This window comes from Amblyraja radiata, chromosome 19, assembly GCF_010909765.2.
Source record: "Amblyraja radiata isolate CabotCenter1 chromosome 19, sAmbRad1.1.pri, whole genome shotgun sequence".
NCBI classification, from domain to species: Eukaryota; Metazoa; Chordata; class Chondrichthyes; order Rajiformes; family Rajidae; genus Amblyraja; species Amblyraja radiata.
Window position 1 is genome coordinate 32,635,219 of NC_045974.1, and position 21,833 is coordinate 32,657,051.

The 21,833-nt window shown below is 41.0% G+C and overlaps 1 protein-coding gene across 1 annotated transcript; it reads right to left on the reverse strand.

Moving 5' to 3' along the window:
• Positions 1-547: 547 nt before the first annotated feature.
• nts (neurotensin) lies at positions 548-14,516 on the reverse strand. The gene is made up of 3 exons (XM_033038193.1): positions 14,174-14,516; positions 6,694-6,761; positions 548-1,342 (listed from the first exon to the last, which is right to left on the reverse strand). The coding sequence occupies exons 1-3, from the start codon at positions 14,229-14,231 to the stop codon at positions 1,178-1,180; spliced, it is 291 nt and encodes a 96-aa protein (XP_032894084.1). The 5' UTR covers positions 14,232-14,516; the 3' UTR covers positions 548-1,177.
• Positions 14,517-21,833: the final 7,317 nt, after the last annotated feature.

Below are 21,833 nucleotides of genomic sequence, written 5' to 3' on the forward strand. Positions count from 1 at the left end.
TGGGCTGAAAGGCCTGTTTCCGTGCTGTATCTCTAAACTAAACTAAACTAAACTATACTAAACTAAACTAAAAGCCAGTTAACTAGTTCCAGAGTTTGCACCGATGTAACCCTCTTGTTCTCACACTTGTCTCTAGCCAAGAGGCAACCTACCAGGGAACCTCCTTGCCTGAGGCCATCAGTCGTCGACCCCGATTTGTCCTCCATTTTTTAATTGCGGTTTTCTCCCCACTCCCCAATCAGTCTGAAGGAGGGTCTCGGCCTGAAAAGTCATCTTTCCATTTTCTCCAGAGAAGCTGCCTGACCCACTGAGTTATTCCAGCATTTTGTGTCTATCTTTAGTTTAGTGTTGCCATACACTGCGGGAACAACCTCAAACCCCAGCCTTGTATATTCAATGTTTAGCAAGCCTTGAGTAATCTCGCATTTACTACAAAGTATTGAGGAGGAAACTTTCCAGTTTGTATGATGTAGTTGAAAAGATAACTGCAGGGAAAAGAAAACATTTTCACTAAATGCAAAACAGCAAAGGAACATTGGACCACCCATGCAAGTTAATGGAAGTTTATTTAATATTTTCAAAGTATTTGACATAGATTTAAGATAATGTTGTTGAGTACAATCTGATGTTAGAAAATATGGAAAAGATTAGGTAAACACATTACATTCTGGCCCTAAACTGAGATGAATATCATGCAGAATATTGAGATGTTCACAGTTGACTTTCATATCATTGATTGTGCAAGTTACTCAAGGTTTACTCTCTATTAGGATACCAAATTACATTAATGGAAATGCTGCAATATCTAGCTTACTGTGAATTTGTGTTGAGAAATGCATTCTTTCATCCTCTCCGTGTCCTCCATCTTTTACTTTGATGGCAAAAGACTCCAGGACAAGGATCCTCACTTACACTCTAAGAAGACCAGCATGTAAAGTTCTAAAAACTCTCCAACTAAAAATAGAATTGGAGAACCTATGCTATGGAAACATAAATTATCTTTTGAAATACTGAAAAATCTAGGAATCAAGTTAAACCTGTTTCTGTAGAGTTTTGATATTCTTTGCACTAAGATATTAAATTCATTGAACATTTGATATGACACATGCTAATCTATGTGGGACTGTAGGCAGAAGGATTCATATGTTTACTTGAAAAGTTGTCAATTGATGAGATATCAATTCATTAAGAAGACAGAATTCCGCTTAAGTATATAAGGCCTTCGAGATTTTCCAACACGTGCTTGTCTCTTCAAAATGTATGGGTATCTTCCTTTCATTTGATTCTCTTTCTCGTATTTTGAATCTTCATAGTCAGCATAATCTTGGTCTGCCTGAAACGACTGCAAAACAAGTCCGCATTACTATTACAGTTCAGACAGTATGTGTCAGGCAAACATTTAAAATAATAAATTGTCTAAAGGCTTGCGTTAATGAATGTGCTACCCTTAGGATTCACCATTACGTAAATACTAATCCAAACTTACAACACAATCCTCACAAAAAAAACGACTACATCAAAACTATAAACAGAAACTGGTTAGCACTGGGCAGGAAAGAGGAAATTGTAATATGTGAAAACGGAAAAGAATGGTGAAGGTGGTGGTCATTAGAATGGGACCAAAATTGGCACCTTCTGCAACAGACTGGTTCCAACCAAGATGCAGCACAGAACGCCCCTGGAGATTCTTCTTCCCTGTAGCTATCAAACTGTACAACTCCTTCTCCTTCTGTCATGGGGTAGACTGACTACCCCCGCCCCCCCCGATCTTTGTGCATCCCAAATCCTGGACTTTCCACTCGTCACTTTAATTTCATGTTTCATGTATCTTGTGTTTTATGACTGCTGGTAGACCAATTTCCTCTTGGGATGAATAAAGTTCTATTGTATCATATCATAAAAATCCTTTCATGTAGTGTTGGAATAATATTTTTAGATTCAGATCTGAAAACAGGTATACCGTTTGCTGTTAAGGCTTGGGTTGCATTAAGAAATAAAGAAAATGTCAAATTTACCAGCAAGGAGATTTTATTACATACTGGACCAAGAGGGACCCGTTGGGTCCCTGTCACACAGGAGGCCTGGTCCCCCAACGCCACCCATTCCCCTAACGCAATATTCAACCACTCACCCATTACCCCCACGGGAGGCCTGGTCCTCCAACGCAACCCGTTCCCCAATGTAACATTCCACCACTCACCTGTTCCCCCAATGCAACCCGTTCCCCCAACGCAATATTCCACCACTCAGCTATGGCCCCCAACTGTGCAGGCCGGCTTATTTCCCCTTATTCACCCTCGCTCATTGTAAACTTTTTAAAAAAATGCAATTGCACTTGCTAAAGGACTCAGTGTACTGGGATAGCAACATTGTAGCAGGCAGTGCTACAATCCAATTGTGACTTCAAAGCTGGCAACTGCAAGTGCAGATTGGAAACAATGTTTCTCAAAGTGGGGTTTTGTAAACTTAAAAATGTGATTACTTGTAAATTATAACATCATTCTGAATGAAACATGTTGAAAACACACCACAGGACAATTGTGAGAAAGGTGGTGCAAAAATTGCCGCGCTATCGTGTACCGTTTTGGTGTAATTTCAGGATCTCACTCACTCACTCACTCACTCACTCACTCACTCACTCACTCACTCACTCACTCACTCACTCACTCACTCACTCACTCACTCATAGACAGACACCCTAACAAACAAGATGAGAGCTTTAGTAATATACTAGACTAAGTGGGACCAGTTGGATCCCAGCATCACACGGGAGGGCTGGTCACCAACGCAATATTCCACCTCTCCACCAAATCCAATATTGCTCGCCTGTGGGGGGGCTGTCTGTTGCGCTGGTATGGGTGTTGCGGGCCGAAGGTACTGGTTTCCAGAGGGCTAGTATAGACATTGTTGGCCGAATAGATTCTAGGGCTGGCATCCAACTGTTGCAACGATTTTAAAAGCCAAGCCAAGACAAACAATTGGGCTGCAGCCACCTGACAACCAAAATTCATTTTGTGCGCACAAACTTTTAAAAAAGGCGAGGCAAATAATTGGGCAGCAGCCACTTTACAGCCGCATCGAGGGGACTCACCGTGGAGTAGACGTGCGTTCAGTGTTATTCGCAGCTCAGAGAGCCATGACCCTCTCACTTCCTGGGTCTGGCAGAGACTGAGTGAGGGACTACCCTTCCTAGTTTTATAGTCCCTCCCTCCTGCCGCCAGCGGGGGCAGCAGAGAGAATGGCAATTTAAAAAAAAACATTAATATCTCTCTGATTTTTCATCGATGGGAAAAATCCTCCGGTCCCGGAAGGCGGAGGGGGGCTCTGAGTGAGGTGGCCAAAAATGACGGCTGTAGGTGGCGGCGTTCTCTCAAATCTTCAATCGCAGCACAGTGGGCTAAAAGCGGTCAAGATCAGACTTTTAGTAATATAGATAGACAGCGGCATTGCCTCATTCTGGAATTATGAATTCAAAACTTGAATTTATAACCATCTATTCATTATTTCTGACTTGATCATTAGAGGGAATCTTCATCTGTAGATTCACTGTACATTCACAGCTAGATTAAATGCTTATCGGCAAAGGAATATTCCAAGTCTTAATTGTTTATGGGTTTGTAGGTTAATTAGCTTGGTATAAGTTTAAATTGTCCCTAGTTTGTGTAGGATAGTGTTAATATGCGGGGATCACTGGTTGGTGCAGACTTGGTGAGCTGAAGGGCCTGTTCCGCACTGTATCTTTAAACTAAACTAAACTAAATCACATTTACATTGAAACCCTGTACAGGGTTTACTGCCCAAAATGTCTACACACTTCAAAACCTCTATTATATGTATTTAAGAATCTGGGAGAGCTTCCTACACTTTGACTTGCACATGTGTGCGTGCGGAAATATCATAATTTATTGACCATACTTACTTGCCACAACAGTGCGTCTGGAAATGCATAAAGACAGGTAATGGTACTGGAAGACATTAGTTCAGATTTTACAACAATTTCTGGTTTTCTGGTCTCTGTAGTTGAGATCAGCATTTGATATGATTCCAGGAGCATTTATTTATTTATATTTAAATACCCTGGTAGCTGAGGTAAGGTTCAAAGGCACAGATTTACTGTTCACTGGGAAGTGCTGATCTTCCACTTTCACTCCTGTCCCCATTTCCAACCAGACTCCTACTTTTTCAGACATCTTATATGAACTTTTGCTGGTCAAATTGACCTTTTTTTAAGTAGAAACACTCTTTTTCACTTATACGGTAACTCAGTTATGGTGTTAATATGCCTACTGTCTTTTTCAGTACTGCTAATGAGGGAGATGAGAGGAATGTTTTGTTTATGAGCCAGGGGAAGTCTAGCAGTGACAGAATAACCCAGTCCATCAAGTTCAAGTCAGAGATTTAGATACAAATGGAGGAAAGACTTGCTGGCAACCTTCTCAATTCCTGCAATAGTGTCATCCAATTTCCTTTCTGCTGCAATTTCTTGTGATGACATGAGTACAAAAGAAGGATCATGGATCTCTGGTTGCATTTTGATCTCCAATTAACTGACAAGGTCTTTTGAAAGTTGTCCTCCAGCTTTTCTTAATATTACTTGGAAAAAAGCAAAAGCATGAAAGTTGACCAAATTATCAAAGGGAAATACCAAGGGTTCATTTGGATGTGCCCACATTCAGTTTTCAAAATGTCCCAGCAATTTGCTGAGTTGTGATTCTGGCCACAGACATTAAGGTGAATCATTAGCTTTCTACTTGAAGGAAAGCCAGAGACTTTATTATCTGTAACCATCTATTATCTCCTAACCACTCAAAGACCCTCTACCATCAATAGGGCTCAGATCAACAGTGAGCTGTGCTGGTAGTAAACTACAAGTAGAACTTGATGAATACCTAAACATAAATAACTTTACAATCATACTTAAAAGGTAGACAAAAATGCTGGAGAAACTCAGCGGGTGAGGCAGCATCTATGAAGCGAAGGAATAGGTGATGTTTCAGGTCGAGACCCTTTTTCAGACTGATCAGTCTGATTACAATCTTGCTTTATGACCATTCAACCTGTTTTTCACTGATTGAGAATCAAATGACTGCAAATGCTGGAATATGGAGTAAAGAAATGCTGGAGGAACTCAGTGGGACAAGCAGCATCTATGGAGGGAAAGGATTATCAACATTTCAGGTCAAAAGCCTTCATCGAGACTAAAGGAGTAAGGCAGAGATGGTTAGTATAAAAAGGTGATGCGGAGGTGGGCCGAGAGCTGTCAAGTGCTGGGTGGATCCAGATGAAGAGGGGTGGATCGGCAGGTAGAAACTATTTGGAGTATTTTTTACCCTTGGAAGTCCATGTTTTGAAGGTGCTCGCACAATGTTGTTAGCTGGAGAGATACCATATTTTGGCTGAAAGACTACAAAGAAAAGAGTGCTCCAGTCATGTTAGGACGGTGTCTTGGAGAATAGGTTGCTGGTGAGGGTTTCCCCATGCAACTAGTGCCTGCATTCTTCAAAGTAGTGCAATTAGCAGGTCTATGATGTATTCTGTTATCTTAGTGCTGTTAATGTGTTTTTTCCTCCTCACATACACCTTGTGTTCAATCCACATTGTAAAGCCTATTCAAAAATGTATCTTTTCCACCAAGCTTGCATCCTCCTTCTAATCTCCTCCTTGAACTAGTGATCGACACTTTCCATTGTTATGAGCCCAGGAATTATTTTCTTTTGGTAAATGGAGTAACTAAATGCAAAGTGTTTTTGAGTAGTTTGCCACTGATACCAAATGTAAATGTTATCCAATGTCTACTGGTAATAGCGAAGACATTTTCTTTGCTGTTATTCTTTCTGTGTCAGAACCTACAATACAGAGCACAATACAAGGGTTTACAATCTGCCATATCAGCCATGGCTCAATAGCAATGGTCTGAAGAAGGGTCTCGAACTGAAACATCACCTATTCCTTTGCTCCATAGGTGCTGTCAGACCCGTTGAGTTACTTGAGCTCTTTATGTCGATCTGTGATTCCTTCCTGCACATAAGCAAAACTAACACAATTCAACTTCAAAGAATTGATTGCAAAATTGTGGTCTAGTAGATTAGGTTTTGAACTGAGGTTCAAGCAGTTCTCTAAGGGAGACATAAATAATACCAGCGCATAGTTTTGAAGGAAACCATGAGAGATATCGCGAGAACAAAAACCAACTTGTATCTTTTATTCAACATCATTAGAACAGATTGTCCGGTTATTGTTTCATAGCCATTTGTTGGAGCACAGTGTAGGAAAGTTAGCTGCCACAGGTCTTAGGTAAAAATTGTAAATTGTCCCTAGTTCGTGTAGGATAGTGTTAATGTGTGCAGATCGCTGTTCGGCGTGTACTCGGTGGGCCAAAGTGCCTATTAACACGCTGTTTCTCCAAGCTAAACTAAACTAAATTGTACCCCTATTTAAAAAGAGGCATGAATGTTCCACATCGAAAGGCAATGGCCAGTACAGCCTTTGTAAAGAGTCAGCACCATCCCAAAGGAACTGTTGCATCTTCCTACTATTCCCTCCTCAGTGGTCGATGCTTTTAAATTTAACCCTCATGTTGATGCAAGGCACATTAAGATTACATGTCTGCTTCAAGAAAAGTTTGCATTGCAGGAGTATAAGAACAGAAGAAATAAGAGGGGCATAACATTACTTTCAACACAGCTGTCCTACCTTCAAGGTGTACAGGTGATCCAGAAGTTCGCCATCTAATGGGATTATTTCTGTGTCCTCCGAAGATGCTGAAAACCAATCATTGCTAAAATGTTAGCATTCTCTCACGTAAAAAGCTGGCCCTTTAAACTTCGTATCATTTTCTTTCACACATCTGCTTTTCACCGCAATCTCTATTATTTTAATATCTGAACGCATCCTGTCATTTTGGACTATATCTTGTAAATATGTGTCCCTCATAGAGGTATGAAAACTGAAATGGGGAATGAGGAAGTGGCTAAAATATTAAACAATCTTTGCATCTGGAGTCATGGTCAAAAGTACAAATCATTTTCAAAACTTGAGGAATCAATGGCTATCGAGAATGACGAAAGTGAGAATAATAAATGTCGTAGGTAATTTGAAATATTCATGGAGAAATAAATGGGAATAAAAGATGACCAAATCCTTTATATGATGCATTATATCCATTCCAGAATGTAGACTGGATGTCCCAGACGCCAGCAGAGGAAAAAATATGATTCACATTGTATTATTTTATTTTAGAGACATGATAATAGAAGTTTACAATTTAGAGATGCTGTTCGTCCCACTGAATCCCCCAAACCAGCAATCACCCCATACACTAGCATTATCCTACACACTAGGGACAATTTACAATAATACTGAAGCCAATGAACCTACAATATTGTATGTCTTTGGAATGTGGAATCAGAGCACATGGAGAAAACCTACATGGTCACAGGAAAAATGTATATACTTTGTATAGACAACACCTGTAGGTTTGTTCAGGATCGAACCTTGGTCTCTCGTGTTGTAAAGCAACAACCCTACCAAATATCATTTGGAAAATCATATTTTATTTGGACATGATTTTTCTTTAGTTATACTATGTGGTCATTAGTTTAATTAAACATATGATGCTTAACAAATCTGTTTGATAAGGAAGAATCACAGAAATGGTTCATTTGGATTATCAAAACAAATTTGATAAAGTGTTGCATATGAAGTAATTGGATAAGACTAGTCCTTTAACATGGTTTGAGGTTAGATTTAGTAGGCTAGAAAAAAATGTAATAAAAAGGTAGTTTTTAGACCAGGCAGAATTATGGAAGGAAGTATGGCAAGGATGATTACATGGACATTTGCTAATATAATTGCCATCAGTGACATAGGTCAGAAAACCAAATGCAGCTTAGTTTTCTGATTACCCATAGTTGTGAGGCAAAGAAAATTGTAATGAGATCTTATGTGTCTGCAAAGGAACACCAACAGATTAAGTCAGTGATAAAGGAACATAACATGGAAATTTGTGGAATTAACGACTCTTGTTAAGATCGGAGCAGCAGAATACATTTTAACAGACTTCAAATGGTGCCAATTTTTGGATTTCTCCCTGCAATCAGTAGACATGCTTAGATGATACAGGAGAAAATGCATTAGCTCTTAGGGATAAAGGAATCAAGAATATGGGGAAAAAGCAGGAACGGGGTACTGATTTTAGATGATCAGCCATGATCATATTGAATGGCTGGCTCGAAGGGCCAAATGGCCTACTCCTGCACCTATTTTTCTATGTTTCGATGTCTTGGAGTATTGGGACTAATTTTGAAAGAATTAGACCTGATAAGATTGCACGTGGCACGAGCATAAGACAGTCACGGTGGCGCAGCAGTAGAGTTGTTGCCTTACAGCGAATGCAGCGCTGGAGACCCGGACCCACACTCCAAAGACGTACAGGTTTGTAGCTTAATTGGCTTGGTAAATGTAAAAAATGTCCCTAGTGGGTGTTGGATAGTGTTAATGTGTGGGGATCGCTGGTCGGCGCGGACCCGGTGGGCTGGAGGGCCTGTTTCCGCGCTGTATCTCTAAAACTAAAATTAAAACCATAACAGGCTAAGGCAATGTCAGCACAGGGAGGTTTACTCATACAAGTTTGCTCGTGAAGGGTTTGTTAGCTTTGAAGGTGGATCAGAACCTGGCTTTAAAATCATAAGGAAGGGAAACAAGGCTCTTAAAGAGAAGACTGGGATCCAGTAACCATATTTAGCAATCTACTGTATATAGAAAAAATCTATATAGAAAATATATTGCCGGAGCTTAATGCAAGCAATTGAGTAAATAAGTTAGAAAACTAAATGTACTGATATAGACACATGAATGTCTCATGTCAGTGCAATTATTGAAACATGGGTTAAGGATGAACAGGAGTGAATGTTCATGGTCACAGGTTTTCATATGACATAGAGGAAGGATTCAGAACAAAAGTAGACAGGGTTACTGCATAAGGAAACAATCATAGTTGTGAGAAGAGATGAGGCACTTGGAGAATCATTAGTTGTGGACCTATGAATTAAACTGATGAAAATAAAATAATAATTGTGCCTCTGAGAGTTTTCTATAGATCCTTAAATAGTCAAGGAGACAGAAGAGCTAATATGTACACTAATTTTTGAGAAGTGCAAAATCAATAGGGAAGTGATGGAAAAGGATTTCAACAATCCATATTAACTAGGAAATAATCAGCATGAAAAGTGCAGGGAACATAAAATATTTCAAATGCACTGAGGGGGAATATTTCAAATGCACTGAATGTTGTCAGTCTGTATGAGGCAAAGCCAACAAGCAAATCATCAGTTCTGGGCACGATTTCAGGGAATGAAGCTAGCAGTTGGAAGTTGCATGAGATGGATTCAATTCAATTTTAGAAATCTTGGAAATTAGGGAGAAAGATAGAGATAGACCAGCAATAAAGTTTCTGGACTGGGGAGCAGCCAGTTTTATCAAGTTGTGAAGTGATTTACCAATATTGAATCAGAAAAAGTTCTGTGAATATAAATCAATTTTAGGCATTTAAGGAACAAGTAAAAACAACTTCTCACAATAAAAATTGATGGTGTCTCCTGGATGTCAAAAGGAACATACATGGGAAGGCTAAAAAGAAAATCTCGCATCAGATGTAAAGAGCTTAAAACTACACAGAGACCAACGAGGCATAAACACATATAAATGGAAAATGGCAAAAATGGACTGAGGAAAAATATTGGTAAATAAAATTAGGGAAGATCCAATGATGCTTTATAACATATAGTAAGGTTCCCCCCACCACCCACACCCCCCCCCCTCCCCGCACCCACACCCCTACCCCCCAACTCCACACCCCTCCCCCGCCCACACCCCCCCCCCCCGCCCACACACACCTCCCCCACGCCCACACACATCCCCTCCCCCACACACCCCACTTCCCTCCTCCCCCCTCCCCTCCTCCCCTCACCACACATGAAGAGGAGGGGGAGGGCGTGCTGTGGTTGAGGGGAAATGAGCCATGCCTGCACAGTTACGGGCTATGGGTGAGTGGTGGAATATTGCGTTGGGGGAACGGGTTGCATTGGGGGAATGGGTGAGTGGTAGAATATTGCATTGGGGAATGGGTTGCGTTGGGGGACCAGGCCTCCCATGTGACAGGGACCCAACGGGTCCCAGTTAGTCTAGTATATACTATATATATAAAATAACCTATATATAGGTGTACAAAATTGTGAGGGATAGGTAGGGTGGGCAGTCAGAAGCATAGCTTTATGGTCAAATTGGGAAAGTTTACATGGGATGTGCGGGACAAGTTTTTTATACTGAGGGTGGTAGATGCCTGAATGCACTGCCAGTGGTGGTGGATGCAGATGTGATAGTGGTGTTTAAGAGGTTTTAGACATGCAAATGTAATGCTGGGAATGGGGGGATATTGATCACATGCAGGCAGAAGAGATTAGTTTAATTTTGACATCAGGTTCAGCACAGACATTATGGGCTGAAGGACCCGTGCGTGCAGTACTGTTTCCTGGTCTAAATACGATCTAAAGAGCAAGAGAATGACCAGGGATAATGCTGATGCTATCACAGACCATAAAAGTAAACTGATGCAAAAAGAGAAACAACTTTGCACCTGTCAGGATGAGATAGTGAGATCAATACAGACCCTGTGGGTGAGACAAGAGCACAAGAAAGAGAAAGGAATAGACTAGCAATTCCATCAGATCTGCCTTGCCATTCAATATGAACTTGGTTTAGCCATGCTGGCCTCAACTCCCACTACATGCCAGTTCCCCATGAACTTCAAATCCTCGATCTTCCAAATATTCTCAACCATAAATATATCTAATGATCTGGCTTCCATCACCCTCTGAGGAATAGACTTTGAGAGATTGACCATTTTTTTAACTCTATGCACCTCAGTTTTAAATGACCAGCCCTTCATAATGTAGCTGTGTTCCCTTATTTGTGTCTCTCCCCTTCAGTGAAAACATCTCAACATCTATCCTAAGTCCCCTGAGAATCTTATATGTTTAGATAAAGTCACACCTCATTCTTCTAAACTCTATGGAGTACAAACCCTGAACATCTAGCCTCAGTTAATGGGACAAACCTCTCATCCAACGAATGACTGCAATGTTAATATGTCTTTTTTTTGGTTAGGTGGGCGAAAAGTGTGCAACGTATTAGAAACAGAGAAACATAGAAAATAGGTGCAGGAGTAGGCCATTTGGCCCTTTGAGCCATTCAATATGATCATGGCTGGTCATCCAAAATCAGTAACCCGTTCTTGCTTTTTCCCCATATCCCTTGATTCCATTATCCCTTTGAGCTAAATCTAACAGTGTGACCTCATGAATTAGGTCCAGTTACCTAATATAACTGATAATTTTTTGCATTCTTGTTTATTTTTTGTTGTGTTGTTGCATTAACGTGCTTGTAAAGCTGCAATAAATAAGAATCTCATTGGTTCTTTTCCGGTGCTTATGACAATCAAATACGTGCGACTCTCTTAACTAGCACCTGTAAAAACTCCCTATTCTTAATATGCAACACTTTTGCAATAAAAGCCAAAATGTTTGACAAAATAACTGTTATAATCCCAATTCAAATACTAGAGAGCCTCGGTTTAAATTGAGAGGAGCAAAGTTTGAAGGAGATGTGGGGGACAAGATATATAGATCGAGAGTGGTGAATGCCTGGAACACACTGACAGGATTGGTGGTTCAGCATTGAGGAGGCTTTTAAACTGGCGTATGGATCTGCAGGGAATGAAGGGTTATGAATTTTAAGATCCAGCGTTGAAAATCAAAAAAGCTCATGAGAAGGGAGAAAGTTGAGTTTTCTCAATTAAGCACAGGTCTTGGCATCGTTCTCCACGATAGGGCAAATGACCTGTTCTTGTGGTTGTAGTGTACTGTGTTCTATAGACGATATTCCATGTTAATCATTTAAAAATCAACGTGGATTCACAATCCATTGGATAATATGTGTAAATATAGTGTGATCCTCAATAGGCAAAGAAATAGGCTTCCATTTCCATAGGACCTTTCATGATTTCAGAATATCTCAAACTGCTTCACAATCAATGAACTAATTTAGAGATTGTTATAGTTTAGTGCAGACCACCAAGTCCCAGCTATTTGTCTGCTTTGAAACCCTTCATTTTCTCTTATACTCCTTGCGATTGGGACATTTACAAGTTCCTCTCTGTTGTTTGAAATTAGCTGGCGTGTTATCGTAGTGATATTTTCAGTGCCTGCCACTATGAAAACCAATACAAATCATTGATTAAACATATCTGCCTTTTATTTTGTTTCTTGTGATTGATTCACCAGTCTCGTTCCATAACGCCGGCAGACTTAACTTACACACCCTTTTCCAATTTATATCTTCATGGAGATTCTTGCCGCTTGCGTTGATATTGCATGCTAACTTTCTGTCAAACTCAATTACTTCCCTTCTCATCAGCTTTTTTTGTTTTTCACTGCTGGATCTTAAAATGTTCCCTGTCCACTGGCCTATCACCAGCCTTTGTCAGTTTTCAGCTCTACTTTTCAGCTCTAGTTTTCAGTTTGGCATTGGGCTTGATCTCTCTTGTTAGCCACAGATTATGCAGCTTTCTGATGGAATTTTGTAATTTGTAATTGTTATTAGTACTTTGTTATTGGCATACATTCTTGCTGAATATGATCATCAAGGATAAAACACTTCTTTTGTTTGGATCTCATCCATTCATCTTCATTTAATCACAGTTAGATCCCCATCAAAACTCACTGCAATTAGAGTCATAGAGTCATACAGCACAGAATCAGGCCCTTCGGCCCAACTTGTCTATACTGACCAAGATACCCATCTGCACTAGTCTCCTTTGCCCATATTTGACCCATATCTTTCCTACCTATATTCCTGCCCAAATGACAGTTAACTGTTTTTAATGTACCTGCCACAACCATTTCCTCTGTTGCCAAACCTTTTTTGGCAGTATCCACGTAGTCCATAGAGGAGATTTTAATTTAGAAAGTTCCCAGGACTGGAAAACTTTTAAATCTAATAAAAGGTTACGACTGGATTAATTTTGTTTAAATCAAAGGACATTGAGGAATTCAAATGAGATGGATGGAATTAGAAAGAGGTAAAGATAGGATAGATAGGAAATTAAAAAAAAATCAATGAACAGTGGTCAAAGGATTAAAGTAATTTCAATCAGGGCTACAATGAAGATGGAAAACGTTCCATCCAAGGGATGGTAGAGTGGGATTGATAGAGCCTTTTAAAACAAGATTTGAAATATCATAACCAACAAAGCAATTGACCTAGACCTCGAAATGGGGATACCCCTAGAAACACCATTCCTAATGGCATGTTCTGCTATACATTTATAACAGACAAAAAAAACCATGAGAATTAAGCCATATAAACTGTCTTTTTAAAAATATATTTTCCTAGTTAACCTGCCATAATTTCAAACTGAACCCATTTCTTTCCAGTTTAATTGTTTAGTGGATTATTTTGCAGTCGATAGATTGATATGAAGTAGTTAACTCCAGTAGCGCACTGCACTTCTGCAGACAAACTTTGAAATAACCTTTTCAGGATCTTACGATCAAAAATCTAGCCACTGCATCAAAGTGGAACATTGGATACCCCGTTCGACATTAAATACAATCGTAATTCAATAATTAATTAATTGATTCTAATTAAACATCAGTTACTGTTGTGTATTTTTGCCAGGTTTACTGTTCCAGTGGGGAAAATTGTTACTTTCTGCATTAATTGTTTTTTTTTTTTCTTTAAACGATTCCTTATGATCATTACTTGTAGAATCGATGATTAGTGTTGCTCAGCCTCGGATCAAAACCTGCTGAGGAGAAGGCATACTTTCAGCAACAAACACTATGGGCTAATTTGAAAATTCGGGTATGTTTTTACATTGCTGAACATACTTGCCAACAAACCCACTAATCAATTTCGCCACAAACAGTGTGACTCTTAGATCTTGCTCGCTGGAAACTTCTCCCGTTAATTTACGTACAGTGAAACAAATAAGTTTCCTAATCCCGTTGCTTGAAATTTAAGCAGTAAATGAAATAAATAGTTGACGTCAAACAAAACAAAATATGGCTTGGCTATTTCCGATGTGTGAGTGTGTTGGTTAAATGGCCCTACTCACCTGAACATATGTTGTAAAAACTGAGGAGCAGCAGCAAAGATATCGTCTGACTTTTCATTCTTCCAGCGTTGAATCCTCACTCCACTACAATCGAGAGTCCATGAAAATTGGAAACGATCGGGCAGCTGGGCTGTAATGCTCCTCGGTGGGTCTTGTCTTTGCTCTCTGTCTGTCACACAAGTGTCAGAGCTGACTTTAATATTTCCAGGCTGCCTTGACGTCAAGAGAGCTCTTTCCCTCCACTTCACTGAAGTGTGTGAGAAAGCGAAGCCCGTGTCCCAACGGTGCATCAATTATTGACGCTGCCTTGGGACTGCTGCGTCTTGATCTGATGCTGCCATCCTTTAGAGTATTCGGATAATTAATTTTAAATCGTTATTTCAAAGGCGTTCAGAAGTTAAAATGATCAGAGGCTTCATCCTGTTGCTTACGTATTAGTGAGATATTCGCCATGAAATGCAAAGTCTCTCACTGTTCGAAGGTCCTGTCTCTATGCCGTTCTTAGCAAGTCACACTGTACGTGTATTGCGATTTGATTCATTTGTCCAGTGAATGTACAACTACCAGTTAAAAAACAAAGTGGGAGCTTAATATAGCAAGAATAGAACTTGAGCAATTTCTTTTAGCCCAGATACAGTTTTCTGATCTCTAAAAGTTCACTAGTCTATAGTTTACTTAGTAATTTAGGCTTTTTATGGCTTTGACTCAATACCAGTATCTTTCTCCTAGATAGCAGTTCATGGGTTCAAGCTGCATTCCAAGACTTGAGAATTAGATATAGCTTGAAGAGAATATTTAAGGGCATGTCCCACTTAGGCGACTTTTTAGGCGAGTGCAGGAGACTCTTCTCCCCAATTCTCCCTCCCCTCCCTCCCCCTCCCCCTCCCCCTCCCCCTCCCCCTCCCCCTCCCCCTCCCCCTCCCCCTCCCCCTCCCCCTAGTAATTTAGGCTTTTTATGGCTTTGACTCAATACCAGTATCTCTCTCCTAGACAGCAGTTCATGGGTTCAAGCTGCATTCCAAGACTTGAGAATTAGATATAGCTTGAAGAGAATATTTAAGGGCATGTCCCACTTAGGTGACTTTTTAGGCGAGTGCAGGAGACACTCCCCCCCCCCCCCCCCCCCCCCCCCCCCCCCTACCCCCCACCCCCCCCCCCCCCCCCTCCACCCCCGTCTCTTTTAAAGGACTTACCGTACACTGTGCTGGCCGTCTTAACCTTCCTGGTCATCGCGGTTCATCCTGTTCATTGTGTCTGTATCACCTTGGCTTTACACCGTGTGAATTTCAGACAGAGCTCCCCCGCTTTCCCTGGCCCCTGCCTTTGCGATGTGTTTGTGTGTGTGTTCCACTCTGACAGTCGCCATTTCAGTTCCCCGTTTTTTAGATGAGTGCCGCAAACTTGACAGTCACCGGCGGTCCGCTGAAAAATAGCCTAAGTAGGACAGGCCCTAGGATTGTCCAAATGTGTGCTTTTAGACAAGGCTTTGAATTTAGATTTGAAGGGTAAAAGATGGTACCTAAAACTTGGCAACTCTTCTGTACAAACTCGGCATGGTCTACTGTCTTACACTCTTATACTTAGCGTGATTGCACCTCATAAGATTGTCACTGACCTGTATGCAAAAGTTTTTTTAATAATTGTGCATGTGACAATACAGTATAATTGAACATTTAGACCATTGAACAATTCCTCTCTCACAGTATATGCCAAAGCTTGTTTGATAAAGTATCCCCCAATTTGGTAACAATTATGCCACTGTTGATTAGAAATTTGCAGTGTATTAGAAGGGGGAGTTACAACCCATTCTCAGAGATACATTTAAAAAATTGGTGCAGAGTCTGGGTATGGGGACTGCAGAATCCTTGTTGCAATCCCTGCCTCAGGAAATCTTTGAAAAGAACCCTAGTAAATCTGGTGCAGTACCAAGATTAGCAAACAGATAGTGGTTTTCCCAGTCCAGAGAACCTCTCAACCACTATTTTTGGCATCATTATACCCAACTAGATTCTTGCAGCACATTTTGGATATCGTACCAAGGCAAAAGTACGACCAACTTCTCAGATGAAGATCTAGCAACGTGTTGTGGAAAATAAATTCAGCCTCCTGAATCACAAATCTTTCTTTTTGTCAAAATGAACACCAGCATTGGTCATGCTGTCTGCAGGGAGCTGATACTGTCAATATGATTCATAGCAAACAGGACCAATTAGGAGTGCCGAATGACAACAGTTGAACAGTAAATAGTAGGACCATGTGAATGTTGTGGAACAGAGAGATCTTGGGGTGCAGACACACAATTCGATGAAGTGGCAATACATGTAGACAGGGTAGTGAAGAAGGCATTTGACACACTGGCCTCCATCAGTCAATGTATTAAGTACAAGAGTTGAGATCATATTAGAGCTGTACAATCATTGGTAAGGCCACATTATGTGAAGTTCACCATGTGAAGTTCTGCTCCTCCTGCTATAGGAAGAATACCATTGCAGAAAAGATTTCCAACCATTTTACCAATTGTGGAGGATTTCAGTTGGAAGGAGATAGTGGATAGGTTGGGACTTCTTTCCCTGGAACACAGGAGCTGAGGTGCTGAGATACAGAGGTTTATAAAATCATGGTGGACATAGGTAAGGTCTTAGAGAACATTGGTTTAAATGAGAGAGGAAAGATTTTCAAAGTATTCAAAGGTTTTTATTAGTCACATTCACATACACCGAGGTGTAATGAAGTGAAATGCTTTTTGCCATTTTGCAGTACACAAAAGAATACAGACATAACACCAATGAGAGTCTTAAACACAAAGAACATCCCCCCACAATGGCTCCCACCATGAGGGAAGGCACAAAGTCCAGTCCCCAACCCCAGTTCACCCATAGTCGGGCCTATTGAGGCCTCCACAGTAGCCTCTACAGAGGCCCGATGTTCCTGGCCGTTCTCGCCGGGTGGTGGTGCTCCAGCGTCGGGAGAGTCCTCACAGCGGCATGGGAACCCTGGAACGGCCGCCTCCGTACTGGAGGCAGCGGCTTCCGAAGCCGTCAAGGCCGCGCCGGATGGAGCACCACAACTGGCGATCTCGTCGCGAGATCCCAGGCTCCCGGTGTAAAATTCGGCGCCGCCGCCCGCAGTTGGCCGTTCCACAGTCCCGCAGCTCCGCGATGTTGTTCCCGGCGGTCTCAGCTCACCGGAGCTCCAGCGCGGCGACCCAGGCAAGGCATCGCCCGCTCCACGATAGCGCTCCAGCGCTGTGCCGCCGCCGAAGCCGAGGTTCTGGCGGTCCGCGACAGGAAACGCCGCTCCAGGCCCGCTGGTAGGCCGCGAGGACGGGTCGAAGCTGCAGCCCGGAGAAAAGCTGCCTCTCCGACCAGGAAGGTAAAAGGGACCTAACAGGGAAGTTTTCCACACAGAGGGTGGTGCACATTAGGAACAACCTGCCAGAGGAAATGGTGGAGCCGGGTATAATTATGACTTTGAGAAGACATTTGCATATATAAATGGATAGGAATGGGCCAGAGGGATATGGACTATGATTAGCTAAGTGAGGTTAGCTTAGTTAGAAATTGGTGTGCATGGATGAAATTGATGAAAGGCCTGTTTCTGTACTGTATAGCTCTATGACTCTAACTGTAAATCAATGAAGTCAGATGAATGTGTTATCACTTTAAGATTTTCTCTCTGAGCTGCACTAATTCTTTGTCTAATAGCGACTTATTTATTTTGGAACTGAAACTCTTCAGTTAACATCACTATTCTAATACCCACATTCCATTTCTCCTGCCTCATCTCTTCTTTTACAATTGCCATAAACATTTTATTTGATGACTTTTTAATTAACATCCATTGTATTAATTTTGAAAAAAATTTGGTTTCAAATAAAGTATCATTGAAACGCTAACTCTATTTCTTGCTCCCTACCTACTCCCTGACATGCTGAGTATTTACCAATGTTTTTTTTAATTTCACCTTTTCACCTTTTCAATGAAGATCAAATATGGATCATGCATTAATGATTCATTATTTTGAAGGAATGTTTTAAAGATACTTCCCTACAAACATGATCACTTTGTGATTTTTCCCACCAATCCACCAATCTTCACTTACTGGAGGAGCTCAGTGGAGGAGCCAGGGGGAGCTGTCAGACCATGTTGCATGTTTATTCCAACTGAGGGAATAACATTACCTAGGAAATCTCAAGACACTTGTTCCCGAGAATAATTTATGAATATACATCAATAATTCATGGCTGAATGCTACAAATGTGAAAAGTTTTTGTTTGCGAACTTTAAGTATGTTTCCATGGCTGTTTAAACTGGCAGCTTCTTATTAGTTCTCATCAATATGGGTTTTACAAGTACTCTTTAATCAGAAAATTTGCCATGGATTCGGTACAGAGTGAACTTGGTTCAAGCATAGAGGAACGATCTTCATTATCAAATATGGATTCCTTTTGGATTTACATTTGTTAATTAAAGCTGATCATTTCTAACAGAAACCCAGATGCCATCTGGTATTTAAACAGAAAAGTTGTAATATGTATCTAAATGGGAGAGATTACTGATTGGCCTTCAAACAATTTCTTTGCAGATGATTAAAACTGAATTCAGCTAAGAAGCCTCGTTTATTTTTGTCAAGACGATACAGCATGCCTAATAAGCATTGATCGCCAAACAGTTACCATAGATACTTGGCTTCATTTTGTTTGAGGAGAGCATTTGGGGAATCTATTACAGCCTATCAGTTGTTGAGGGGAATGGATTGATCTTTGCAAGTTGCATGAAGCTGGCTAAATGCGAATCAAAAATATATGTCACACACACTGATTTATATTTCTTTTGAAATCAATTAAAAAGTAAATCAGACACTTTGCAAAATGGTCAAGGAAACAATTTGAGCAGCCCTTTCCTCGACTCGTTGTTTTATTTGCAGAATTCATTCAATCATCATGATCGTATTTGTTTCTGAGAATGTTGGAAACAATCCAGACAATGGGATGATTATAAATCAAATGGACACAGGACAATTTGGATCAGAATAAAATTGCGTACAGCAGTATCACTGGATGCAGATTTTCAATCAATTGACATCCAAGAAACAACTATGCCGCAGCAATAACATACAAGGTCGCAAATAGTGTAAATTCATTGACTAATTTTGAACAGTACAAATTATTGTTGCCAACTTTTCAATTAAACTAACAATTATGAAAATAATTATGTATTTATATTACGTGCAAATAATTGAAGTTTTCTGATAACATTTGCTTATATATTCTTTAATGACCCAAAGAGAGCTAACTTCTATTTTTACATCCGTGACAGAATTGCATAAAAGTCATAATGAAAAGCCAAGAATGACAATTGTTGATGCTGAATCCCAAATTCTGTGGTTTGTTTTTGAGTGAAACATCCAATGCGATAATACAGTCTGAAGAAGTGCCTCGAGTAAACAATTTAATGACAACAGGCCTTTAATTGGTGGTTGGAAGGTTGGAAATGCTTAATGCTTTTGCTGCAATTACTCAACAGTTTATCCAAGGTGAAGATGATCAGCATTTACAGCAGTGTTGAGGTGCTGTGGTGGGATCTTCGGGTGAAGGGCAGAGACAAGTTCAATAAGGTAAGCAGGAGAAGAATTGAAGTAATAGTCTGCACGTTTAGTTTAATTTAGTCTAGTTTACAGATGCAAAATGGATATTCGACCCACTGTGTCCACGTCAACCATCAATCAACTGTTCACACTAGGTCTATGTTATCCCACTTTTACATCCACTCCCTACAATTTGTAGTGATCAATTAACCTACACACCCATTTGTCTTTTGGATGTGGGAAGAAACCGGAGTACCTGGAGGAAACCCACGCAGACTGTACCTGAGCTCAGGATCTAATCTGGGCCTCTGGCGCTGTGAGGCAGCAGATCTACAACATGCACCACTGTGCCACAAGTGGGCTCAGCATTTTGATCTCCTGGATCAGCATGTTGACGTTCCCAGACCAGGTGTTGGCAGGTCTTTGCAGCTTCCTAGAAAGTGTATAAAATCATGAGAGGAATAGATCGGGTGGATGCACAGAGTGTCTTGCCCAGACTAGGTTTAAGATGAAGGGGAAAAGATTTAATAGGAATCTGAGGGGAAACTTTTTCACACAAAGGGTAGTAGGTGTATGGAGCAAACTGCCAGAGGAGGTAGAAGAGGCAGGGAATATCCCGACATTTAAGAAAGTTAGACATAGGATAGGACAAGTTGGAGGGATATGGATCAAACGCAGGCAGGTGGGACTAGTGTAGCTGCAACATGTTGGCTGGTGTGGGAAAGTTGGGCCAACGAGCCTGTTTCCATGCCGTATATCACTCTATGATTCAATGACTCTAAAATGACCTGTAACCTCTTGGACTTGAATTTGATCAATGGCTCGGAAAGTTTTTAAACTAAATTATTTTCTCCCTTTCCCAGTTTTAACAAAGGTCTTCTGCTTGCTTTACCAACCACAGATCGTTCCTGACTCACTGAGTGTTTCGAGCATTTTTAGGTTTTGCATCTGCTATATTTTATTTTATTACCACTCCCCTGAACAATTTATGGATGTTCAAACTGCTACCGTTGGAACGTTTCTGCACACACTGACATAACAGCAGTTATTGAATTTAAAAAGTCATCCGATGCTGCAAAGCGCTTTGGTACATCTTGAGGTGGCAAAGGAGTTATATTGACATTAGTCTATCTTTCATAAGGTTTGAGGTGAAATCAATAGAATGAATTTCAGAGGTGAGCACGACATGTTTTAGATTCTCTATAGTATGTACAGCATCATTGACTGAGAAGGATTTTCCAAGCAAACAATTTTACCTGATAAGGTTGGTCGTAAAACAAACTGTTGGAGAAACTCAGTGCACCAAGAAGCAGTTGTTGAAGCTAGTGGATAGTCAACATTGAGACCCTGCATCAGGACCGAGAGTGGAGGGAGGCGATGGCCAGTGTAAAGAGGTGTGAGGTAGAGGGGAGGCAGGGGCTGGCCGGAGATATGAGGAGGGGGACAATTGGCAGATGGAGCCAGTTGGGGGAGAGGGAGGGTTGGAGTCGGGACACAGTAGCTAATGGGTGACAGGTAGAGACAGATTTAAAAAAAGAGATTAATGGAGGCGGATAGAGCTAGGTGGGGGGAGAGAACAGATGTATCATCCCTTCTTTATCTGGTTGCACAGCAACTTGCTGACCTTTCAGATTCCAACATCTCTTGCCTTTTGTTACCACTTACCACCGTCCAGCCTCTATCTCTACTTCCTCCCTCTCCACTCCCCATCTGTACCTTTTTTCTCTCTCCTTATCTATCTCTACCCATCACCCACTGTCTCTTAACTCCACCACCTCCCTGCCCAAGCTGGCTCCATCTGTCCATCATCTTTCTCCTCACCTGGTTCCACCTTTCACCGACCAGTCTGCCTCACCCATTCCTCTCTCCTCTTTATACTGGCCTTCGCCCCTCTATGTTCTCAGTCCTGATGCAGGGTCCCGACCTGAAACATCTGCAATTCCTTTGCCTCCACAAAATCTGCATGACAAATGAGTGCCTCCAACACTGGTTTTTATTCCAGATTACAACACCTGCAGTCTCTTGTATCTCTTGTATCTCTATACTCAGTCATAAAACCACTTGTAACCAAAAC

Bases quoted from the DNA above. Each gene is read 5' to 3' on its own strand.
- nts (XM_033038193.1), bottom strand. From the start codon at position 14,231: ATGAAAAGTCAGACGATATCTTTGCTGCTGCTCCTCAGTTTTTACAAC. The intron at 6,762-14,173 runs GTGAGTAGGGCC...ATTGGTTTTCAG, and splicing joins TTTTTACAACATATGTTCAG to CATCTTCGGAGGACACAGAA. The intron at 1,343-6,693 runs GTAGGACAGCTG...CTTGTTTTGCAG, and splicing joins ATCACCTGTACACCTTGAAG to TCGTTTCAGGCAGACCAAGA.